Source organism: Pinus tabuliformis, chromosome 4_2 (genome assembly GCF_031772625.1).
Source record: "Pinus tabuliformis cultivar Carrire ecotype Pingquan chromosome 4_2, CPIR1, whole genome shotgun sequence".
Classification (NCBI taxonomy): Eukaryota; Viridiplantae; Streptophyta; class Pinopsida; order Pinales; family Pinaceae; genus Pinus; species Pinus tabuliformis.
This window is the reverse complement of record NC_142304.1, coordinates 1,059,700,215-1,059,725,553: the sequence shown is the minus strand read 5'-3', so window position 1 is coordinate 1,059,725,553 and position 25,339 is coordinate 1,059,700,215. Positions and strand designations below refer to the sequence as shown.

The window sequence follows — 25,339 nt, the reverse complement described above, 5'->3', positions numbered from 1 at the left end:
GCATATTTCAGTGTTTTACAGTACTGAAAGGAAGTATTATTTCTGTTGCATCTCTATATGTATGGTTATATCTGTAATTTGTTGTGTTCCTGTTTAAATCCGGATCAGTGGTATCAGAGTGGTCTGCTCTTTCTCTATTTTTCTTTGCATGTCCCCAACGAGGTCGGGATATAAGGAGTTAGGGCTTGAACTGGTCGAACCTTTGCAAGACCAGCCTCGCAAATCCCGATAGCCTCCCATGGAGGATGAAAAGAAAGACAAGGGGGCAGGAGATCCTATCAAAATCTTGCTCAAAGAGGCCCTCGAGCAACAAAGGAACACAATGATGGAAAACTTTGCCCAGATCCTTCAGTGGCTACCCAGGGGCGACACATCTACTTCCAACAGCTACTCTAGAAGCGCCACACCCTTTAAGGTACAAGTTAACTTTGACATTCCCATATTTGAGGGTCAGATAGATGCAGACACCGTAGATAAATGGTTAAATCTGCTAGAAGGGTATTTTTCTGTTCATGATTTTTCCGGCCGAGAAAAGATTACTTTCGCTCTTCTCAAAGCCGCCCCCCACGTCAAGGACTGGTGGGAAACCTACTGCGAGCAGAAGGATGAAAGTACGGCCTCACTGTTTTCAACCGCACCCACTTGGAATTCATTCCGAACTGCCATCAAGGAGCAGTACTACCCTGTCGGAAGCTATGAGGATCAATACATAAAGTGGACCACGCTGCGGCAGGGAAGGGACCAAGACGTGTCGGATTTTACCAATATTTTCCATACCCTTCGCACAAAGTTGGGTATCAAGGATTCGGAGCAGCATTTGGTACTCAAATACCGCGGCTGCCTACACAAGTACATCCAGGAAGAAATAGAATTCCTGAACATCTCCTCACTCGGCACGGCATACTGATATGTCGTCAAGATCGAGCAAAAGTTTAAACAGAAGAAGCGAGACTTTGGATCTGCGAATCCGAAGCAAGGGAAAGGTGCCCCCAAACCACAGAACAAAGGACAAAGCCAAGGCGGGGCGACCCAAGACAACCCGCGAAAGCTGCAAGCAAAGAACAGCGCCGTGAAGCCGAAAAAGGACACAGGAAAGTGGTGTGAGTTCCATAAGAGCTCCACTCACAACACAAGTGAGTGTCGGGCCAAGCAGTCATTAGTGGCCGAGCTAAAGGTTTCAGAATCAGATGCATGTTCCGACTCTAAGTCAGAACCCGACAAGGGGAATGACAAAGGGAAGCAGATTATCGATGCAGAGCCCAATGCCATCATTGCCACCACGAAGATCCAGAAGGAGGAACCTGAAGATCCAGAGGAGGAGGAGCGTCTCTTCCACTCCCAGATGTGGGTAAAGGGCTCCCCGCTACAGTTCATTGTCGACAGCGGGAGCCAAAAGAACCTCATTTCGGCAAAGGTCATGAAGCAGCTGGGCTTACCGACCACAGCACATCCACAATCGTACACCATCAGGTGGCTTCACCAAGGACAGGATCTTCGCGTGAGCCAGCAATGTCGCCTTCCATACAACATCAAGCCCTTCACGGATGAGGTATTGTGTGACGTTACTCCCCTTGATGTTTGTGATGTATTATTAGGACAACCATACTTGTGGAAGCGACATGTTGTGTATGAATCAAGGCCCCGTGCTGTTATTGTTACTTTGGGAAATAAGTTGTACAGGATACCGAAGGTAGCACCACCTACCGCCATCTCTTTGGTTACTGCAAAACAATGCAGCAAGCTCATTTCCAAAACCGGGAAATTTGTTTTCCTGATGATACGCCCTCAAGGAAAGAAAAAGACGGTGGGCACGACCTACAAACAAGGCCCCTCCGCACGACAACTACAGATGGACAAGGTCGTGGAGGAGTACGAGGACATCTTCACCTCCCCCGCAGGGGTTCCTCTACACTGTAAGGTCAAGCACTCCATCGATCTAACCCCAGGTGCGTTGTTGCCCAATGGACCAATCTATCGGCACTCCGTTCTGGAGAATGATGAAATCAAGAAGCAGATTCAAGAGCTGCTGCAGAAAGGTCACAGTCGTCCGAGTTCATCGCCCTATGGGAGCCCGATCGTGTTGGTACAGAAGAAGGATAGGACTTGGAGACTCTGTATTGACTATCCGGCGCTGAAAGATCACTGTCCGTAATAAGTACCCGATCCCACAGATCGATGACCTCCCGGACCAACTGAAGGGGGCAAAATATTTCAGCAAGATCGATTGGAAGTCAGAATATCAGCAGGTACCAATCGAACCCTCCGATGTGTGGAAGACTGCCTTCAAAGCCAAGGAGCGCCTTTTCGAAAGGGTGGTTATGCCTTTCGGATTGATGAATGCTCCTGCAACCTTCATGAGGCTAATGGATGACATCTTGTGGCCATTCACCAACTCATTTGTAGTGGTATACTTGGATGACATCCTGATCTTCAGCCAAAGTTGGGAAGAGCACCTCCACCACATCTGTCAGGTTCTCCAAACACTGAGGCAACACAAGTTATGTGCCAATTTGGAGAAATGCACTTTTGGCATGACCCAGGTTCAGTATCTGGGATACATTATTGATGAGCGAGGGGTGCATGTGGATCCAGCCAAGATCCAAGTCATTCGGGATTGGCCACCTCCAACCACTCTGACAGAGCTCTGTGGCTTTCTAGGTCTTGCCAACTTCTACCGCAGGTTCGCGTTGGGATTTTCTCATATCACTTGGCCCTTGAGTCAAGTCACCAAGGGAGGAGCGAAAGCAAAATTCTTTTGGTCTGAATCTCAACAGAAGGCATTAACAGAGTTGAAAGATTGCCTCTACTCGGCACCAATACTATGTTATTGGGGCAATCCTTACTCAACACAGGCATCTAATGGCATATCACAGTGAGACACTTTCAGACACAGTCCGGAAGTATCCCACTTATGACAAAGAGATGTATTCCATTGTGCAGGTCTGCCGACAATGGAAGCATTACATTTTGGGGAAGGAAACGGTCATCCACACAGACCATCGATCCGTGCAGTTCATACAGACCCAAGGGAAATTGCAGAATGATCACCATTAAAAGTGGTCCCCATACCTGCAACAGTTCCTTTTGAATATCAGGTATAAGAAGGGCAGCACCAATAACGTTGCAGATTGCCTCAGTCGACCACCGATCATGGCGTTTACCACCGTGCTCAACTCTTGTGGGCACGAGACTTCTGATTGGCCACTTCTCTACAAAAGCGACCCAGAATTTGGCGATGCATACCAGACACTCTTGGAGGGTCAGCATGTTCCAGATTTTCACCTCTAGGATACCCTATTATGCCACCTAGGACACCTTTGTGTTCCTTCAAGCAAGCGTGCCAAGATGATTTGGGAAGCACACTACAGTTGGGCTGTTGGGCATTTCGAGGTCGAGAAAACGGTGGCAGTGCTGCAGAAGTATTTCTATTGGCCAAATCTTCGACAGGTGGTCAGGAAGTACATCAGATCATGCACTGCCTGCGCCATTGCCAAACCGACCATCAAGAAGCAAGGCCTCTATACCCCGCTGCCTACCCCTAGTCGACCTTGGGAATCCGTCTCCATGGATTACATGTCGGGCCTTCCTTCTACTAAGCATGGAAACGACTATGTTTTTGTGGTCGTCGACAGGTTCCCCAAGATGGCCATTATGGCAGCCTGCAAGAAGAATATCACAGCAGAAGCCACTACTAAACTCTTCTTTGAACGAGTGTGGGTACACTTTGGGATCCCACAGCCTATCATCTCAGATCGGGACAACAGGTTCCTCAGTATATTTTGGTCCCCTCTGGTCGATGCTGGACACCAAACTCACTAAGTCCACAGCCTTCCATCCTCAAACTGATGGCCAGACAGAGGTTGTCAACAAGATGATCGTACACATTCTGCGCATGTACAACTCAAATCATCCACGCACATGGGATGAGAGCCTCCCCTATGTTCAGCACAGCTACAATCGGGCTCTCCACAGCTCGACTGGCCACAGCCCTTTTCAGGTGGGCTTGGGATTCCAGCCACTATGTCCCATTGATGTGGCCATGCCATTTGCAGCTACTCACGCAGATTCGGCTCATGTCCAGTCCGAAACAGATAAGGCAAATAGCTTCATTGAGCACATCCAACATATTCGCCAGCAGGTCCACGACATTCTGGAGAAATCAAATGCCAAGTACAAGCAGCGACATGATCAACATCGGGTGCCACACAAGTTTCAGGTGGGCAACAAAGTCTGGTTGCATTTGCAAAAGGAACACCTTACCGGAGCCTATCGGAAACTCAGACCACTCTGATATGGTCCTTACACCATTACCAAGGTTGTGGGAGACAATGCATTTGAGCTCAGCATTCCCCCATTCCTTGGCCTGCACCCAGTGTTCAATGTGGACCGCCTTTGGCCATACTTTCCACCATTATTAGACACATCCGACATTGCAGAACAGCTCACACCCATAGAGTTAAATCCAGATTGCATGGAACAAGTTGCAACTGATCGGATCATGGACACACAGATCAAGCACACTTGCCAGTAGAATATCCAACTGTATCGAGTTGTCAAAGCAGGCCAACTCCTTCACCAAGGCAAGTGGCTCACCAGGGACCAAGTTCAGCAGAAGTTTCCTCATCTCATGGAGGAACTCAACGCAATGGGGACCATTGCTTCCTAAGGGGGGAGGAATGATCCAGGTGGATATTGGTGGCCACCCGCCAAGTCCACTTGGACCCCCACCATTGTTTCTTTCAGCTTTTCAGTTTCCTTAATTGTAGCACAATTTACTATTTTTAGCAGTTTTTCGGGTCCTGAACTTTCGGAGCTGTTTTGGTCTGAATCTCAACAGAAGGCATTAACAGAGTTGAAAGATCGCCTCTACTCGGCACCAATACTATGTTATTGGGGCAATCCTTACTCAACACAGGCATCTAATGGCATATCACAGTGAGACACTTTCAGACACAGTCCGGAAGTATCCCACTTATGACAAAGAGATGTATTCCATTGTGCAGGTCTGCCGACAATGGAAGCATTACATTTTGGGGAAGGAAACGGTCATCCACACAGACCATCGATCCGTGCAGTTCATACAGACCCAAGGGAAATTGCAGAATGATCACCATTAAAAGTGGTCCCCATACCTGCAACAGTTCCTTTTGAATATCAGGTATAAGAAGGGCAGCACCAATAACGTTGCAGATTGCCTCAGTCGACCACCGATCATGGCGTTTACCACCGTGCTCAACTCTTGTGGGCACGAGACTTCTGATTGGCCACTTCTCTACAAAAGCGACCCAGAATTTGGCGATGCATACCAGACACTCTTGGAGGGTCAGCATGTTCCAGATTTTCACCTCTAGGATACCCTATTATGCCACCTAGGACACCTTTGTGTTCCTTCAAGCAAGCGTGCCAAGATGATTTGGGAAGCACACTACAGTTGGGCTGTTGGGCATTTCGAGGTCGAGAAAACGGTGGCAGTGCTGCAGAAGTATTTCTATTGGCCAAATCTTCGACAGGATGTCAGGAAGTACATCAGATCATGCACTGCCTGCGCCATTGCCAAACCGACCATCAAGAAGCAAGGCCTCTATACCCCGCTGCCTACCCCTAGTCGACCTTGGGAATCCATCTCCATGGATTACATGTCGGGCCTTCCTTCTACTAAGCATGGAAACGACTATGTTTTTGTGGTCATCGACAGGTTCTCCAAGATGGCCATTATGGCAGCCTGCAAGAAGAATATCACAGCAGAAGCCACTGCTAAACTCTTCTTTGAACGAGTGTGGGTACACTTTGGGATCCCACAGTCTATCATCTCAGATCGGGACAACAGGTTCCTCAGTATATTTTGGTCCCCTCTGGTCGATGCTGGACACCAAACTCACTAAGTCCACAGCCTTCCATCCTCAAACTGATGGCCAGACAGAGGTTGTCAACAAGATGATCGTACACATTCTGCGCATGTACAACTCAAATCATCCACGCACATGGGATGAGAGCCTCCCCTATGTTCAGCACAGCTACAATCGGGCTCTCCACAGCTCGACTGGCCACAGCCCTTTTCAGGTGGGCTTGGGATTCCAGCCACTATGTCCCATTGATGTGGCCATGCCATTTGCAGCTACTCACGCAGATTCGGCTCATGTCCAGTCCGAAACAGATAAGGCAAATAGCTTCATTGAGCACATCCAACATATTCGCCAGCAGGTCCACGACATTCTGGAGAAATCAAATGCCAAGTACAAGCAGCGACATGATCAACATCGGGTGCCACACAAGTTTCAGGTGGGCAACAAAGTCTGGTTGCATTTGCAAAAGGAACACCTTACCGGAGCCTATCGGAAACTCAGACCACTCTGATATGGTCCTTACACCATTACCAAGGTTGTGGGAGACAATGCATTTGAGCTCAGCATTCCCCCATTCCTTGGCCTGCACCCAGTGTTCAATGTGGACCGCCTTTGGCCATACTTTCCACCATTATTAGACACATCCGACATTGCAGAACAGCTCACACCCATAGAGTTAAATCCAGATTGCATGGAACAAGTTGCAACTGATCGGATCATGGACACACAGATCAAGCACACTTGCCAGTAGAATATCCAACTGTATCGAGTTGTCAAAGCAGGCCAACTCCTTCACCAAGGCAAGTGGCTCACCAGGGACCAAGTTCAGCAGAAGTTTCCTCATCTCATGGAGGAACTCAACGCAATGGGGACCATTGCTTCCTAAGGGGGGAGGAATGATCCAGGTGGATATTGGTGGCCACCCGCCAAGTCCACTTGGACCCCCACCATTGTTTCTTTCAGCTTTTCAGTTTCCTTAATTGTAGCACAATTTACTATTTTTAGCAGTTTTTCGGGTCCTGAACTTTCGGAGCTGTTTTGGTCTGAATCTCAACAGAAGGCATTAACAGAGTTGAAAGATCGCCTCTACTCGGCACCAATACTATGTTATTGGGGCAATCCTTACTCAACACAGGCATCTAATGGCATATCACAGTGAGACACTTTCAGACACAGTCCGGAAGTATCCCACTTATGACAAAGAGATGTATTCCATTGTGCAGGTCTGCCGACAATGGAAGCATTACATTTTGGGGAAGGAAACGGTCATCCACACAGACCATCGATCCGTGCAGTTCATACAGACCCAAGGGAAATTGCAGAATGATCACCATTAAAAGTGGTCCCCATACCTGCAACAGTTCCTTTTGAATATCAGGTATAAGAAGGGCAGCACCAATAACGTTGCAGATTGCCTCAGTCGACCACCGATCATGGCGTTTACCACCGTGCTCAACTCTTGTGGGCACGAGACTTCTGATTGGCCACTTCTCTACAAAAGCGACCCAGAATTTGGCGATGCATACCAGACACTCTTGGAGGGTCAGCATGTTCCAGATTTTCACCTCTAGGATACCCTATTATGCCACCTAGGACACCTTTGTGTTCCTTCAAGCAAGCGTGCCAAGATGATTTGGGAAGCACACTACAGTTGGGCTGTTGGGCATTTCGAGGTCGAGAAAACGGTGGCAGTGCTGCAGAAGTATTTCTATTGGCCAAATCTTCGACAGGATGTCAGGAAGTACATCAGATCATGCACTGCCTGCGCCATTGCCAAACCGACCATCAAGAAGCAAGGCCTCTATACCCCGCTGCCTACCCCTAGTCGACCTTGGGAATCCATCTCCATGGATTACATGTCGGGCCTTCCTTCTACTAAGCATGGAAACGACTATGTTTTTGTGGTCGTCGACAGGTTCCCGAAGATGGCCATTATGGCAGCCTGCAAGAAGAATATCACAGCAGAAGCCACTACTAAACTCTTCTTTGAACGAGTGTGGGTACACTTTGGGATCCCACAGTCTATCATCTCAGATCGGGACAACAGGTTCCTCAGTATATTTTGGTCCCCTCTGGTCGATGCTGGACACCAAACTCACTAAGTCCACAGCCTTCCATCCTCAAACTGATGGCCAGACAGAGGTTGTCAACAAGATGATCGTACACATTCTGCGCATGTACAACTCAAATCATCCACGCACATGGGATGAGAGCCTCCCCTATGTTCAGCACAGCTACAATCGGGCTCTCCACAGCTCGACTGGCCACAGCCCTTTTCAGGTGGGCTTGGGATTCCAGCCACTATGTCCCATTGATGTGGCCATGCCATTTGCAGCTACTCACGCAGATTCGGCTCATGTCCAGTCCGAAACAGATAAGGCAAATAGCTTCATTGAGCACATCCAACATATTCGCCAGCAGGTCCACGACATTCTGGAGAAATCAAATGCCAAGTACAAGCAGCGACATGATCAACATCGGGTGCCACACAAGTTTCAGGTGGGCAACAAAGTCTGGTTGCATTTGCAAAAGGAACACCTTACCGGAGCCTATCGGAAACTCAGACCACTCTGATATGGTCCTTACACCATTACCAAGGTTGTGGGAGACAATGCATTTGAGCTCAGCATTCCCCCATTCCTTGGCCTGCACCCAGTGTTCAATGTGGACCGCCTTTGGCCATACTTTCCACCATTATTAGACACATCCGACATTGCAGAACAGCTCACACCCATAGAGTTAAATCCAGATTGCATGGAACAAGTTGCAACTGATCGGATCATGGACACACAGATCAAGCACACTTGCCAGTAGAATATCCAACTGTATCGAGTTGTCAAAGCAGGCCAACTCCTTCACCAAGGCAAGTGGCTCACCAGGGACCAAGTTCAGCAGAAGTTTCCTCATCTCATGGAGGAACTCAACGCAATGGGGACCATTGCTTCCTAAGGGGGGAGGAATGATCCAGGTGGATATTGGTGGCCACCCGCCAAGTCCACTTGGACCCCCACCATTGTTTCTTTCAGCTTTTCAGTTTCCTTAATTGTAGCACAATTTACTATTTTTAGCAGTTTTTCGGGTCCTGAACTTTCGGAGCTGTTTTGAGGCCCTAAACAACGTTTTTTGGGAAAACCGGGAGCACCATCGGTCATCGGTCGCTCTTCACAAAGTTGTAGTTCTCGGATAAATCTTTCTAACGAGATATTGTGCGCGTCAAATGGAGATCGTATGCCAAAGTTACGACCCTAGGAAGTTGATGTACCAATTTACCCAAACGGGGCCCACAGTTTGGCGTTTCATCTTCTAGGGTTAGGTTTTTGGATGTTTAGGGTTTTCATTGTTTCTCAACAATAAATAGGCCTTCCAGCCTCATTGTAACACAGTTCAGAGACATGTAGCCGCCACATCTCTTCTCAGAGATAAACTACCATCGCCCTAGCTAGTTTATTTCCATTTCTGTTTGTAAGCATATTTCAGTATTTTACAGTAATGAAAGGAAGTAGTATTTCTGTTGCATCTCTATATGTATGGTTATATCTGTAATTTGTTGCGTTCCTGTTTAAATCTGGTTCACCTAGACCCTTAGAGTTTCTGGAAAATTTAGGGTTTATTGTGTTATGTATTGAATCCATAGATCTCTAGGGTTTGGTAGGGTTTATAAGTAAGAACCTTATGATGTCCTAGGAATGAAGCCCTAGGTATATGTTTGTCTGTCTAATCAAAACCCTAGCCTAATTGGAATATGTCTAACTTTAATATGTCTAACTTTACTATTTGGATATTTGTGTCTTGGGTTCCCCTGATATATGTTGTTATGATATGCTTGTGCATCCTAGATGTGTATACGTGCTAACTGTATCCTTAATGCTCATTGTTCTAGGGTTTGTAACTAAGCCCTAGTAGAAGTCTGATATTCTAGGATATGATTATGATGATGAATCTAGGGTTTACAACAAACCCTAGTAGAAGTTGGTCATATCGTTGAAACCTTAGATTATGTTGTGCTTGTTTTTTATTAGTTGACATCTAAGGCTTAGTATCTCAAAGATGAAATCTAGGGTTTACAAATCAGTTGGTTGAAACCTTAGATTGTGCCGAGATTGGTTTTGGCTGTTAAAGCTTAGTGTATGGAATCTAGGGTTTTTATTAAATCCTAGTAGAAGTCTAACATGTGAAATCTAAAGATGTTAGATGCATTGTACTTGTTTGAAATGCTTCTAGGGTTTGCAATATGTCATAGAAGATTCTACCATACCTCCGAAGGAAATATTGAAGCCCTAGATATAATGAGGTTGCTTTAAAGACAATTGCGTGTACACGCGAGTTACCTTCATTGAAGTAGCGTATATAAATTTGAGTATGAAAAGAAAAAGTTATTGATTTGACTAATACTGATTCACCCCCCCCTCAGTGTTATTGCCAACACCCAACAGATCAATCGATCAATACCAGTGTTACAAAATTACATAGACCAGAGCCGGAATTTTCATCATGACTTGAGAAGCAAATGGCTTCTAATTTATAGATAAATCCTCCAAGTGGAAAATAACGGCTAATTGGCTTGATCCCCATCAAAATAATCTCAACCGTTGATAATCGCTCGATGATCTAATAATCTCCACCGTAGAAAATATTTATTTTGAGGAATTTTTGAATTTTTCATAAAACCCATTTTTTATTAATCCAAAAATCAATTTTTTGGTTTAATTTCCTCAAAAATTTAACTGGCTTAACCACCAAGGTCCAAGGGCTAAATTTTTCTTAAAAATTTCATTTTTGCCTTTGTGGGGGACGTCCAAGAATTAACTTCTTTCTGACCTACGAATTTTTTTGGTCATTTTCCACTTGGTGAAAATAATTTCTCAAAAAATATTTTTTGACTCTAAATTAATTAATTTTTTGGCTTAGGATTAATTTTATTTTTGCCAGAAAAAATTAATTAATTGACACGAGAGAGGATTAATTATTAGTCTACCCTCAAATATTTTAACCATGGTGTCTAAGTATGAAGAACCATGCACTAAAATATTTTGTATATGAGAGATTACAAATTCAACCCTCAAAGAGGGAATACCTCTTTACATATAGACCCTCAAATATCTTACCCAATTCTGCGACACAATATGATCTAGTAGACCAAGTGATCTGTAATAAAATAATTTAGCCAAATAATTTAAATTATTCTCAAACCACTTTTACAAAGACTTGATATAACACTAAGACTCACCTAAGACTCTGTCAATGAATTCCACCCTAGCTTTAGGGTTTAAGCAGGAGGAAAAACCATGCTAATTATCCTTGTTTAAAAACACACATAATGTGGTGAGGTTAAAAAAACTCCTAGGATGAAATTCCTCGCCAAAATCAAAGGCTTACCTAGGTTGTTACATAATTAAACAATCGTACTAGCATCATTTACATTACAATTTGCAGAAATTGGGTTTACAATGACATGACAAGTAGTTGGCTGATGATTCTGATTGTTGAAGAAAAAATTGTACATTGCTTCCTTAAGACTTGTGACAAAATAGGTGCAACATGACTCTCACACAAGCTGGAATCCCAGCATCTTAATGACATAGTCTATATTTACTACAATCTTCGATTGTGGCTAAGGCAACTTCAAAACACACTTAACATGGATGTCATCATGTTGGATGTGATTGACACCATTGTTGCATGGAGAGTTGAGACCAAAGGCCTATCATGGAATCGGTCTCTAATTGGTTAAAGGAAGAGGTAATAGGGTAAAGAGAGGTAGAGACGGAGGGAGAAGAGGTGGCTATTGAGAAGGAGAGTGAGCCAACACCATCACCTTCAACTTCAAGGACTCTAGCAAAATGAATTGAACTTCACAATAGTGCCAATAGAGGACCTCAAAGTCTACCTCTTGCTACTTCTTCTAAAGGACAAAAGAGTCTAATCCCAACTCCAACGCTTTCTTCCTCTAGAGGAAAGCCATTTCTAGATCCATTACCTTTGCCCATAAAAAGGGCAGAGGAAATCATTAGTCTATGAATCTAATTTTATTGTAGATGACTCATGATAATGAGATATATTTATTATATTTTTTGTTGATATTTTGATGCTGAATCAAGACTCAGGACATGATTCAATGTTGATGTGTACTGTAGCACTAGACATCTTATACAACTGATATATTAGTTCTATTTTCATATTTATGTGTCAATGCATTTATTTGATGTTGTTGTTGCTTGAGATGTCAAAGGAATTGAAAAAATGAATTTTGTTGATATTTTGCAATATATTACGATATTTTCCCGATAGTTAAAATATTTTGTTTTTCTGAACCCTCAGCGATATTTTTGCCAACACGATGTCAATGTCAACAATATTCATTATAGTTAACTTGCATCCTTTTCATTTCTGTTTTTAAATAGGATAAAATTATTCAACCTTGAAAATAACCCAAAGGATAAAGGATGTCCTTAATAAAAAGGAAAAAAAGATCTGCACGTCAAATACAATACTTTGGCTTAAGAAAAGCATGGATGATACAGGGAATACCAATATTGCATCAAAAGCTATGGATTGTTGCATATAGGTAACTACGGCCTACATTCTCTTTCAAGTCATTCAAAGGCATACTAACAAATTTTTACAGCTAACCCTCACGCCTCCAAAACCCCCATTCATGACTTTGTTGGATCTATTTCAGGGAGGATGATTCGAAAGTGCCCCGATTACTAGGACCACTATGACCAAATCGTTATGAGGAGCAACTCATGATCACTGCAAATTCATAAGTGGCCAGTGCAAACCTCTCAAGTGATAAATCTGAATATATTAACTATAAACTAAATGGCTCTCCAAGTGAGATACCTGGAGAGTGTACAAACACTCATACAAGCCCGCTTACATTGAGTCAGATGAGCCTCAAATATATAGGCTTTCACACTAACGGGATGGTTTCAACCACTCCCTAGATATTAGGATATGAGGTCTAAGATTAGAGTCTCAAACCTATCATCATCATAACAATAATCTAAGTTTAGCTTTCTCCATTACTTCCAACACTCCCCCTTAATGGAGAAAGGGTACTGAACAATAACATACGCCTGCTGGTTTAGTCTCAGCTAGGCTTACAATTAAAACATGAAAAAACTTGGTAACAAAGGTTTTCATTTTGGTCTTTTTGCTTGTGAGTCCATGCTTGTTCATCTTGAGTCGAGGCTTCATCTTCACTTTCCTCGCCATGAGGTAGTGATGTATCTTCACCTCATTTCTTCCCCAGTGATGGAAAGCTTGAATTCTTATTCTCGCCCTTCTCAAGATTATGACAGGTTGGATAGGAGAATTTTCCCTCTCACTGTTTCCGGTGTCAACCATCTAAACGTCAGCTATGATGTCTTCATCATTCATTGATGTAACGTCTGCACACACAGAAATATTAATGAGATCATCACAATTTAAATTCTCTCCAGCTTTGTCTTCTTCTGCCACGTCTTTGCAATCAGCTTCATGTGGCTCGTCCAATTGATCTTCAACACTTTGTTCCTCTTTACACCCTTCCTGAAGATCAGCTTGTGTGTCTTCAATCTCAGGATCTTGCACAACAGACTGTGCCTCTTGATTCTCGTGGTCATCAACAGAACCACATTGTTTTTCTGAAATTTCTTTTGACTTGAACATACTACTCATGCTAATGCCTCCAAATGCCCACATGAGAAAATCATCATCATCAGAATAAAAAATATCTAAAAATATAGACATGTTGTTAAAGTCCAGCTTATCTCGCTTTATCTTGCTTCGAGATTTCTTTTCGACTCCACACGGTCCTCTAACGAGCTCCAACAACCCCATTACCACGCAGGCGGGAAACTTCTCCCTTTGGTAGCTCTTCAACTGTAGAACCTTGTAGACTGTGGCTTATATGCCACGCAGGTCTCAGTGCCCTCGGCTCTGGCGACGAGCAACAAAACGACCTCTCACAAGCTAGAAACACTATCAATATCTAATTCTGATGTATGTAATTAGCAATTTCAGATAACACATATTTCTGAAGATGGGTTCAAATCAGCAAGAACTTTCACATTTCAGATTTTGAATTTGTGAAGGCTATTACTATTTTCATTCTTTTCTTCTGAACTCAATTGTTGTTTGAAACAGGAAATGGTTTCTGTTCACCTTAAGAGCAGCGCAACCATGTAGCTGTCACAAGCTCTGGAACACGCCTGAACAACACGCTGCCTCCACGCAGCTTTCTTGCTTCACCGACTTCACTGGGAATCTGCTTTACACGCCTCAATCACGATCTCCTCTGTGCCTATGTCAGATCGGCTCCAAATCCATAAAACTCGATCTCACCACTCAAACAGGTGCACATTCTGCCTACACAGGCCAATTGTGCCCACGCAAGTCTATTATTCAGCTTGATCTACACAACCCTTGACTCGACAGTGCAATCTGTTGCGGCTTACGGTGCAACAGCACACAACATGGATGCCACTGCAAGGCAGTCAAATGTCTCTGCTGCTCCGGTCACCTCCGATCAAATCACATGTACAGTGAACTCCATAGATCCGCTTCTTAAAGAAAAAAAATAAACTAACGCGACCACTCTGGTTGCCAAGCCGTCATGTGGAAAAAAAATGAGCGCCAACAGGTTTCGGTAGCCAGCCAACAGACAGTGCGTCAGGCACATCCAAATAAAAAAAAATTAACCAATCTTTGCAGATCTACAAAGCAAATCTAAACCATCCACTTAATGAAGAAAGTCAACCAGCGTGAAATTTAGGTTGAAAATATGTGTTTATGTGTTGCGCTAAATATGCGCTCCAACACGCCAGGGAGAGGCTTTCGCTCTCGACAAAAAAGATTACACAATACACCTTCAAGGAGTCGACCTCTCTTAATACTTAATAAACATCACACAGGCCTCTGATCCCATGCAGACGACAGCCCACCACGCAGCAAGGTTGGCGTGATTTTACGCCAAGCCCTCGCGCCGATCTGCAAAATAAAAAACCGCGCAAGTTTTTCCAGTGAATCGGCACGATTTTCTCGCTGACACACGCGAATCGGCGCTATTTCGTGCCCAAACCACGCGACGCTTTTGACTCAGGCGCGCCGGGCAGATTCTTCACTCAGCGTACAAGTTCCTTCGTCTTGTAGCTCTGATACAAACACTCACACAAGCCCGCTTACATTGAATCAGATGAGCCTCAAATATATAGGATTTCACACTAACCGGATGGTTTCAACCACTCCCTAGATATTAGGATATGAGGTCTAAGATTAGAGTCTCAAACCTATCATCATCATAACAATAATCTAAGTTTAGCTTTCTCCATTACTTCCAACATCAAGCCACAGTAGAACATGGGTGCCTAATCAGCATGTACCATGAATTGCCATTCGAATCCCAAGTTTTGCCAGCTCAAAATCAAAACAAAACAAAAAACACAGAGCCATTGGGGACTGAGGTTCAGGTCCAACCACCATTTGCAGATTTATCAATTTGCACTAACTTGGAGCAGAACCAAAAAAAAAAACAGAAAAAAACGCTTCTAACTCAGCCTCTGTGCAAGCACAATAAACAGCAGGGGAAATAGTTGGCAGTTAATCTAAGATCTATGTGTGCCTGTTATATAGGGTTTCCAATACACTAATGAACACATAGCTTCCAAGTTCCTACATATCGATGAATATGGTGTGTGGAATACCAATAGATACTATGCTGCGTAAATTTACAGTTCAAAGCAATGCACAGAGCAAAAACAAAATCCTTTACAGCTGTCTGTGAAACAATTGTCAGATGTTAAATATAATAACCCAACAACAATGGATAATCATCTCAAAACAATACGAAATTGAGAAGGCCGTTTGTAGATTTACAAGACATTTTATGCAGAAAACATAATGAATTGCCTAAATCGAAGAAACCAGATGGGGAGTTTCAGTTATAAATCTTTGTATGGTGAAGTTTGGGGATGAGAAGAAGAACTTACACGGGATTTTCTCCAAGAGAGGAGCAGCAACCTCCCTCAGAATCCATGCAATTATGAGTGAAAATGCAAAGAACCCACAATAAGCAAGGCGAGCTGATCTTCGTGTGAGTGTCCCTGCCAGTGTACATAGCCCACAACATCCACATCCCAAACACATCTTTGCTTCTGCTCCTGTCTGTGAAAACCAATATCTCTGCCAAAAAAATCTATGATACCACCTGTATTTGTATGGATAGTTTCAGATATAGATGAATTTAGTTGATGAAAGAGCAATGATAACAAATTGAGAAATGGGATGAAAACAATGCTAAACTCTTGTGCTGAGTTTTTGGTCAACCGCACACCCTATGATTACAATCAAAATTCTCTGTGCTGCTAGTTTGGGGAATATGACGGTGCGGAGCTATGAGGATATGGTTTGGAATCATTAATGGATCAATCTAGAATTTTAAATTATTTTCTTGAGGAGTTGGAATGATCGGAGTTCCGCTCAGATTGTAATACTAATGTTTACAAGTTTGAATGGTAGTTGCCAGTCACATTTGTGACTACACAATCTCTGGATAGACATTCAAGAATATACGCATTGTAGGCATATTGCCAAATATATTAAGGTATATGACAAATAATTTGTCATAAACCAGCCAAAAAGAAATTACAATTTGAAAAGCCATTAATTAGATTGCAGTTTTGATATTCGAGTGGGTTGAGGAACTGTGGATCACGTCATAATTAAACGAATGTTATTGATTAAAAAATTGTTGTGATGAAATTTTGGTTTTTAAGTTATTAATAAAATATAAAGAGGGAGAAAAACCATTTTAATTTACGTTTATTCTATATCTTTAGATTATTATAATAAAGTATACTTTACTTAAAATTAATTTTAAGTTAAGTGCTCATATTTCATCAATTTTATTTTTATGGAATGTGAATGCAAGTCATTATTATTATATTAACATATCATTTTTTTCTAAGTTTTAAATTTAAAGAGACAAAGAGCTCTTACATTATTTAAAAAGACCCCCAAGTAGGGATGCTCTATTTTCGTTAATTAATTTTTTTATTTATTTTTTGAAGTTAAAGATGATGTTCAAGGTTAAGTGGGTTTTAAATTTGGAAAAATAAATTTTAATATATAGAATGATTAAATCAACAACGAGATAAGTACTATTATTAAGAATAGATTTGTTAGGTGGATAGATTTAATCTAAGGATTTTTAAAGTATTGTCTAAATAAGAAAATGATTTGATAGTCCATAGGATTGAGCTTAATGGACTTGCAAGCACAAAATTTCATGCTCCATCTCCCTCACTCAACATTGGGTTTAAAGTTGGTGATTAAGGGGCTTTATATCCAGAGGAAATATCCTTTGTGAACTCTGTGAACTAATTTGATTGCTTATTGGAGGGGGAGCCACCAAAGAGATGTCCTTTTGGCTTAGAGAATTTACAAGCAAGGAATGCAATAACCTAATTGGGCACAAATTTTATGGTTTAGAGAAAGAAGAAGCTAGAGTGAAGAGGAAAGAACTTGCATTAGTAAACTAGGGGGTGTAAGGTACCAATGCATTAAACTAATGAAGCAAAAGTAAGTTTGGTGCTTAATGAAGATATTAGGATGCATCAAGTTGTTGGTTTGGCATACATAGTCCTCAGGGTGATTGATCTCAATCAAATACACGCTAAAACATTAAATGGGTTATGGCTAGGATGAATACAAAGTGTTAACCATTCATGAACTCTTGGCAAAGTTCATGTCTATAAAAGTTAATGATGAGGTAGGATTTATGGTTGACAATATGAAGGGCCCCATACTTGATCAACCAACTACCACACCTCCACATAATGTCATGTTGTCAAAGTAAAAATTGAGAAATATTAATGAGAGAGGGAGACAGAACCATTTATTGGAATGTTGCCTGAGAAAGAATAAAGAGAATAGAAATGTTAAAGTTTGGGGAAACTAAAGAGGTGGGACAACTAGCCTGCATGTTGACCTAGTAGAACCCATTATGTTTATCTATAACTAAGACAAAACAAGGAATTATTTGGTAGAGAAGAGAAGAAACACTAAAAAACACTCGATGAGAATGTAAATGTTCCAAATATCCAAATTGAATATAACTATACAATTGCTAAGAAATAAAAACTAACCATATCCATTCAATGTTAAGAGTTTTTATTTTTTGTTTCTCCAAAATCATTTACATTGTTCCTTGTGTTGAAACCCTATATAATTACAATGTTCTAATTATTTGTTACACTCTAATGTATTGAGTGAATTTTGTGTTATAATTAAAGCCATACATTGTATATTATCCGCCTCTCAAGCCTACTCTCTTGGCCACAACAAATGGCTACACTATACTATTAAATTAGGGCCTAGATGATATCAAGGATGGAGAAATATAAGTTGTTCAATAGAGTTACCAACCCAAGTTGAGTTTCAAAGTTTATCAATAATCAGTGCTATGTATCGTTCATTGATCATTAGGCATGTAAGGGCACTGGTATTCACTCCCCTAAGCTTGCATACTACTCACTTGTTGGGTTATTCGCTCCATTAGAGTATTAATTTTGACATGCAGTCTTACCCCTCATGTAAATTTTTAATTGCCTTTTGCTTCACCTTTTATATTTAATTTTGCTTGTCATTTAAATATTATATGTGATTTTGTTAATTTTTTGTAAAGAGCATTTATTGTGAATACAAAGTCAATCTACAATCACATTTTCCAAAACCATCATATTGTAAAAATGTATGTTCAAACAACAAAAGAATCACAATGCCCACTTCAAAAAAGATCAAAAATGCCAATTGCAATTGCAATTTTATATCAAATATTAATAAGCCTTATCTTTTTCAATTTGAAAATAAATTTGCACAATTGCTTGTGGGCACTAGATAATTCTATCAAATCCTGATCTTTTCTTCTAAATGTTTAGTTTTAGCCTGTGGGATTGTAGATGTGATGGAGATAGGGACTATAGACTATATAAATTTCAATCATAGGATCTTGTGAATTCAAGGAACGTTAATTGCATTGAAGACAAATGTAAATTACGATTTGCATGATGGACATGCCGCATTGCAAATCATGGAATGGAGATGATCTTTTGCCAACACACAACATGCTCAAAAACCCAATAAATGATGATATAGTCTCTCTCTCTCTCTCTCTCTCTCTCTCTCTCTCTCTCTCTATATATATATATATATATATATATATATATTCAGCTCATCCATCAAGTTGACATTTTTAAAAATTAATTGATTTTTTTTAATTAGTTGTATTTGACAATTAAGTAAAGAAAAAGGAATAAATATTTAACAATTAAAGAAAGAAAAAGAAATGAATACATATCAAATTTAACCACTATGCTTCCTCACTCTGCTCAGATTCAATCTAACCTATAGCTCTCAAATTGAACACTGAAATGGAAGTTACAACAATTTTCTCCATTATTGGTGTGCTAGCCTATGTAGTAATAATGTCGATAGGTGAGTATATTTTCATTAAGGGAATTTCAATATAAAAAATGGGCCTCAAAATGAAAAATGTACTAACAAAATTAACTTTAAAAGAACCAATAGGATTTAAGATGTTGATGTCATCCTTAGGGGTAAGTATTTTTGAAGAAAAAAGAAGAAAACTACATTTTTAAATCATTTTTTTGAATTATCTCTACAAATTTACTCAAATTTAATGTGTGGACACTTGTTGGATGTAGAATTATATTTTTTCCAACAAGTGCCCACACTTGAAATTTTAATAAATCTATAAGGAAATAAGTAAAAAATACAATAAAAAAAAATAGTTTCTTTTTCTTTTTCTTTAAAAATTTATAACTCTTATTTTATTCTTTTTACTATTATTTTAATGTTTCCTTATGGGGCCAATTTTAAACTTCAAAATTCCTCAAATGGGAATAGGACTTCCAAAATTTTAATTTAATTAACGATAGTTATTAGGTGGATGGTAAGGGATTTAACCTTCACATAATATTCTAGAATGTTCTTAGTAGTAGTCCCAAATCAAAAGTTGAGAATTATCTCAAAAGTAGTTATGTTCTTTCTACCCTTTTAATTAAATTGATTAATTAAAAAATGTCATATGAAAATGAGTGATGCGTTTTTTTAGTGTGGCATTAGTAAGTCATGGTATTGTAACAAAACCTATTTACAAGTTAAGAATATCCATGTTAAAGTGGGGTGAATCGTCATGGTTAAAATCCTTGTTTCATGTTTTTTTAAATGTGTATGTGTTTAACTCGGATTTTAATTCTTATGATAAATAACAAGGCCGCATAGCTAGCATTCACTGCCGCTTAATTTAATAAAATATTTTAATGTCATGATGTGTTGTATGTACTCCAAACAATAATAAAATTGTAAAATGAGTCATAATATATATATATATATATATATATATATATAATTGACATTGAAGAGAATGATAATAAGTTAATAATTATTTATTTAATATTGAATGAGGCAATTTTTTTTTATATAATGTTCATATTATAGTACACATGTCATGTCATTAGAGTATATATTGATATAATAAGAGTTTTACAAATTGTACACGTTATTTTTACATATTTTTTTCAAATTTATATTTTTTAAATTAGTATTTTGTAAATTAAAAAATAAAATCCATAAAAATTGTCTATTCAATGCTTTACACCAATGAAAAAAGAAATTTTTTGAATTTAATTACAAACCATTTGTGTTTATGGTACATGGTAATTAATATATAATGTTATTTTCAAATTATTTATATTTTGTGTACATAGTAATTAGTGATATAGTACATAGTAATTTAATAATAGAATACACAAAGTCGATTCTTTCCATCAATACACAATAAGAGGGGAGACATTTCAACCAATTATGTTTGAGATAAATAGAAATAAATTGGGAAAAACTGAGAGGTTGGAGCGACAGAGCACGAAACATCTAGGGTTTTGGGTTGTTGCAGAGGCGGCTCGCCATGGAAGAGCGCAAAGGAGGGAGCTCCACTCCCTCCTTCAAACAGGTTGTGACCATCAAGGGAAAAAACCTATGGAATATGATAGAGGGCCTTCAGAGGGAAGGAATAGGAACAGGGAAGAGGAACAAGATGGACAAAAGTCAAAAGAGAATAATATAACCAAAGAAAATGAAGAAGAAGACAAGGAACAGGGTACAAAAAACAAAGCACAAATGGGCCCATGTAAGCCCAAAGCTGCTGTGACTCCCAGAGTTGTTTTAAATGAGCCTGCTCTACAAGCGCACAGGGACCATATGCAAACCTATGCAATCATTTGCAAATTCATGGGTTTATGGCCCACTGAAAAAGCCTTACAAATGTGGATAAGATATCACTGGAAACCAAAAGGAAGCATTGACCTACACCTAGGATCAAAGGGTTTCTTTACTGTGGTATTCGCAAACATCGAAGATAAGGATAGAGTTTTTGAAGGTGGGCCCTACTTCTATGCTGCAACAGGTCTCTATATGAGACCTTGGATCATGAATTTTGTCCCAAAACATGAAACATTCACTTCGGTCCTAGTTTGGGTAAGGCTCTATTCTCTTTCGCTTGATTATTGGCAAACAGAGTCCTTAACAGCCATAGGAAACAAGTTAGGACGATTTGTCAAAGCTTCTGAAGCCACTAGAAGGGGAAAGTATACTTCATTTGCTAGAATATGTGTGGAGATGGATCTCTCAGGAGCTCTACCAGATGAGGTAATATTGGAAGTTTTTGATGAAGAATGGGTTCAAACTGTTGATTACGAACATATTCCATTCAGATGTCACAAATTCCATGAGCATGGTCACCTATTCAGGGATTGCCCTCTCACTAAACTAGAGAATAAGAGTAAAACTAACGCAATGAAAGACTCTGAAAGCTTTCACAAAGTGACAAACAAAGGAAAAGGAAGCAAGAGGGGGTCAAAGACACGAAAATCTGAAGGGCAACAAGACAGTCAAAATAGGTTCCAAATCCTGGAAGAGGAAGAAGGGAAACCCACAGTAGACTAGATGAAGGGAGAAGGTTTAATGGAGGCAGGGAAAGAAGAGGACAAGGAACAACTACCAGATAAAAATATGCAGACAGAAATGTTGGTGAGTGATGCTGAAACAGAAATGGATCATGAGATGACCCAAAGTGAGATGGAAACGGAGGACCAAGAACTTCAGGCGATTCTTGAGACAGAGAATCTAGATCTGGAGGATTTCTTGATTCAAGGAACTAAAGAAGGGATTAACTCCTTACGTCCAGAGGAGTTCAGAAGAGTCCAACAACTATATATATGGAAAACACAAAACAAAGGGTCGGAGAGGAAAAGTAACAAGGAAAAGCAGAGCAGCGAAGGGGTAAAAACAGTGAAATCCACACCAGGATTAGCACCAAGAAACCCAGGAAAAAAAAGAGGCAGGAAAAAATAGAACGAACTATTGATGGAATGTGGGAAGCTAATGATAGACTCAGGTAAGATGGAAGACCTAACTAGCTACTCCTTTACCAATCTTTAATAATGAAGTTTATTTCTTGGAATATTAGAGGTCTGGGTAGTAAAAGAAAACAAAGACTGATTAGTAATATAATGAAACAAATAGCTCTGGATGTGATCTTCATCCAGGAAACTAAATGTTCCATTCAAAAACTAAAAGAGATTCATAGTAAATGGCTCAATTGTTATGAGTTTCTAGAAGTCAAAGCGGGGAATACAGCAGGAGGTATTCTCACCCTTTGGAATCCAAATAAAATAGACATTTTAGATGTTGAGGCATCTAGAGAATACCTTTCAGTGGTCATATAGCCTGTAGGAGATAAGGAAACCTACCTGGTCACAAATGTGTATGGTCCCCAAAGAATGGAGGGTAAACTCAAATTTCTCGATTCTCTGGAGGAACTCAGAGATGCGTATTCAGGCATGCCATGGATTCTGGGAGGGGATTTCAATATGATTAAATCGCTCTCGGAGAAAAAAGGTGGAACCAGAGTTCTTAGTAAAGAATCTCTGAAGTTTCAAACTTTTACAGATAGTATGAAGTTAGTGGATATGGTAACTAGTAATGGCATATTTACTTGGAACAACAAAAGAGGAGGAGAATCTCAGGTGGCTTCCAAATTAGACAGATTTATAATATCAGAAGACCTTATGCTCAATGATAAGGAAATATCAGCAAGAATTCTACCCTTTGGAGGCTCAGACCACTAGCCGATTCATCTGGAGGTGTAGAGTATAGGTACTCCCCGGAATAGACCCTTTCGTTTTGAAAATATCTAGCTTTCCCATCCAGATTTTACCAGCAACATTGCCAAATGGTGGTCAGAAGATTTGAACATTCAGGGCACCAGAATGTTCCTTCTTCAGAAGAGACTAAAACACATTAATATCCGGCTCAAGGAATGGAACAAGAAGGAGCATGGCAATATTTTTGTAGCTAAAAAAGTAGTAGAGGGTAAAATGCAGGAAATCAACCAAGCCCTTATCACAGATGGCTTCGATGAAACCAGAAATGATCAAGCCACCAAATGTAATCAAGAATGGGAGAATTTATGTAAACAAGAGGAAATATTTTGGAGGCAAAAATCAAGGGTTCAATGGCTCAAAGGAGGAGAAAGAAACACCATATTTTTCCACATAACCACTATGGCAAACAGAGTTCACAACATAATTTTAGTGATCAAGGACGAGAGAGGTATTCTTCACAACTCTCATGCAGAGATAGAAGAAGCACTTGTTAAGCACTTTCGGGGCATAGCCAAGGAAACATGTCATGACAGAGAGAATTCCATCAGAAACTTCACAAGACATATACCTAGGCTGGTGTCCAGGGAGGACAATTTCAACCTTAACAAGCCAGTAACCGAAGATGAGGTCAGTGAAGTGCTCAAAGAAATGCAAAACGGTAAAGCACCTGGCCCAGATGGTTTCAATGTAGACTTCTTCAAGGCTTGTTGGAACACTATTAAACAGGATATTCTAAATGTTGTAGAAGATTCTAGGATCAACAGAACTCTTCTGAAAGCTCTGAACACCTCCTTCATTGCCCTGATCCCTAAACAGGAGGCAACCCAAACTCCTGACAAATTTAGACCGATAGCTTTATGCAATGTGGTTTACAAGATTATATCAAAAGTGGTGGCCAATAGACTCAAACCTCTCCTTCCTAGCCTTGTCTCTGTGGAACAATCTGGATATGTGGAAGGAAGGCAAATTCTTAACAATATTATTCAAGCGCATGAGGTGGTACACTCTCTGACTATCAACCGAAAGGCTGGCATGATCATGCAATTGGATATTGCTAAGGCCTATGACAAGTTGAACTGGAATTATATCAGGAAAATTCTTATAGCTTTTGGGTTTGATCACAACTAGGTGAGATGGGTCTTGGCCCTGGTCACTTCCTCCAGCTTCTCAATTATGGTCAATGGCTCCCCTTCTGAAACTTTTCTTCCCTCTAGAGGCCTTAGACAGGGGGATCCACTCTCTCCCTTTCTCTTCATCCTCATGATGGAAGGACTGGGTCGGTCTATCAAACATGCTAAAGAAGTCGGTAAGATCAAAGGTCTCCAACTTTCTGATAGGGGACAGGCTTGGATGCATCAACAGTTTGTGGATGACACCATGCTGCAGGGAATCCCCACTGTCAAAGAAGCTCAGGCATTCAAACAAATCCTAAATGACTTTTCCAGGGCTTCAGGTATGGAAGTTAATCTATCAAAATCTAATATTTTTTTCTTATTTACTAATATTACCATTCAAAGAAACATTGCTAAAATTCTAGGCTTTCAAAGAGATTCTCTCCCCTCAAAGTATTTGGGGGTCCCTCTAACTGCTAAGCCTCAAGAGAATATGGGAGCCGGTGATCAATAAACTGCAAGTCAAAATAAGGAAATGGACTATGAGGTCCTTAAACTTGGCTCGCAGGTTGGTGCTCACAAAGGTTGTTCTGCAAGCTATCCCAGTTTTTATGCTCTCTGCTCTCCTGACTCCTAACCGAGTCTTGCAACTTTTCAGAACCATATAGAGAGACTTTCTTTGGGGCAAGGGGGAGGAAAAAAAATGGGCCTTGGTAGCATGGGAAAAACTCTGCAAACCTAGAAATCATGGAGGTCTAGGATTGGATGATCCAGAAATTTTAAGAAAAGCTTTAGGAGCTAAATTATGGTGGTGTTGGCTAAAAGAACCAAAGGCTCAGTGGGCTACAATCTGGAAAGAAAAATATGCCAGCTCATGGCAAAGTGAAGACCATATAAGAATGGATGGAAATATTAAGGGATCACACATGTGGAACAAGGCCTGGGACAATAGAGGTCTAGTCCAAGATAATGGCTTCTGGGAAATTAGAGAGGGAAACTTAGCTCTGTTTTGGGAGGACAAATGGCAACAAGAACCCATTCTTTTAAAAGAGGATTTGAAGGAACTTAAGGCAGAGGCAGATGCTAAAGGATTTCTGGAACCAAACCAATAATGCAGGAAAGTGGAGAACATGGAGGAAATTTGATTTCAGGTATGACA

General features: G+C 40.6%; 1 protein-coding gene across 1 annotated transcript in view; it reads right to left on the bottom strand.

The window, feature by feature from the left end:
• LOC149173252 (uncharacterized) overlaps window positions 1–16,406 on the bottom strand; it is a 61,680-nt gene extending 45,274 nt beyond the window's left edge. Inside the window, exon 1 of the mRNA XM_089424549.1 lies at window positions 15,815–16,406. Within this exon, the coding sequence (XP_089280675.1) occupies window positions 15,815–15,971 (157 nt within the window). The 5' untranslated portion in view covers window positions 15,972–16,406. The remainder of the gene's footprint in view (window positions 1–15,814) is intronic.
• Window positions 16,407–25,339: the final 8,933 nt, after the last annotated feature.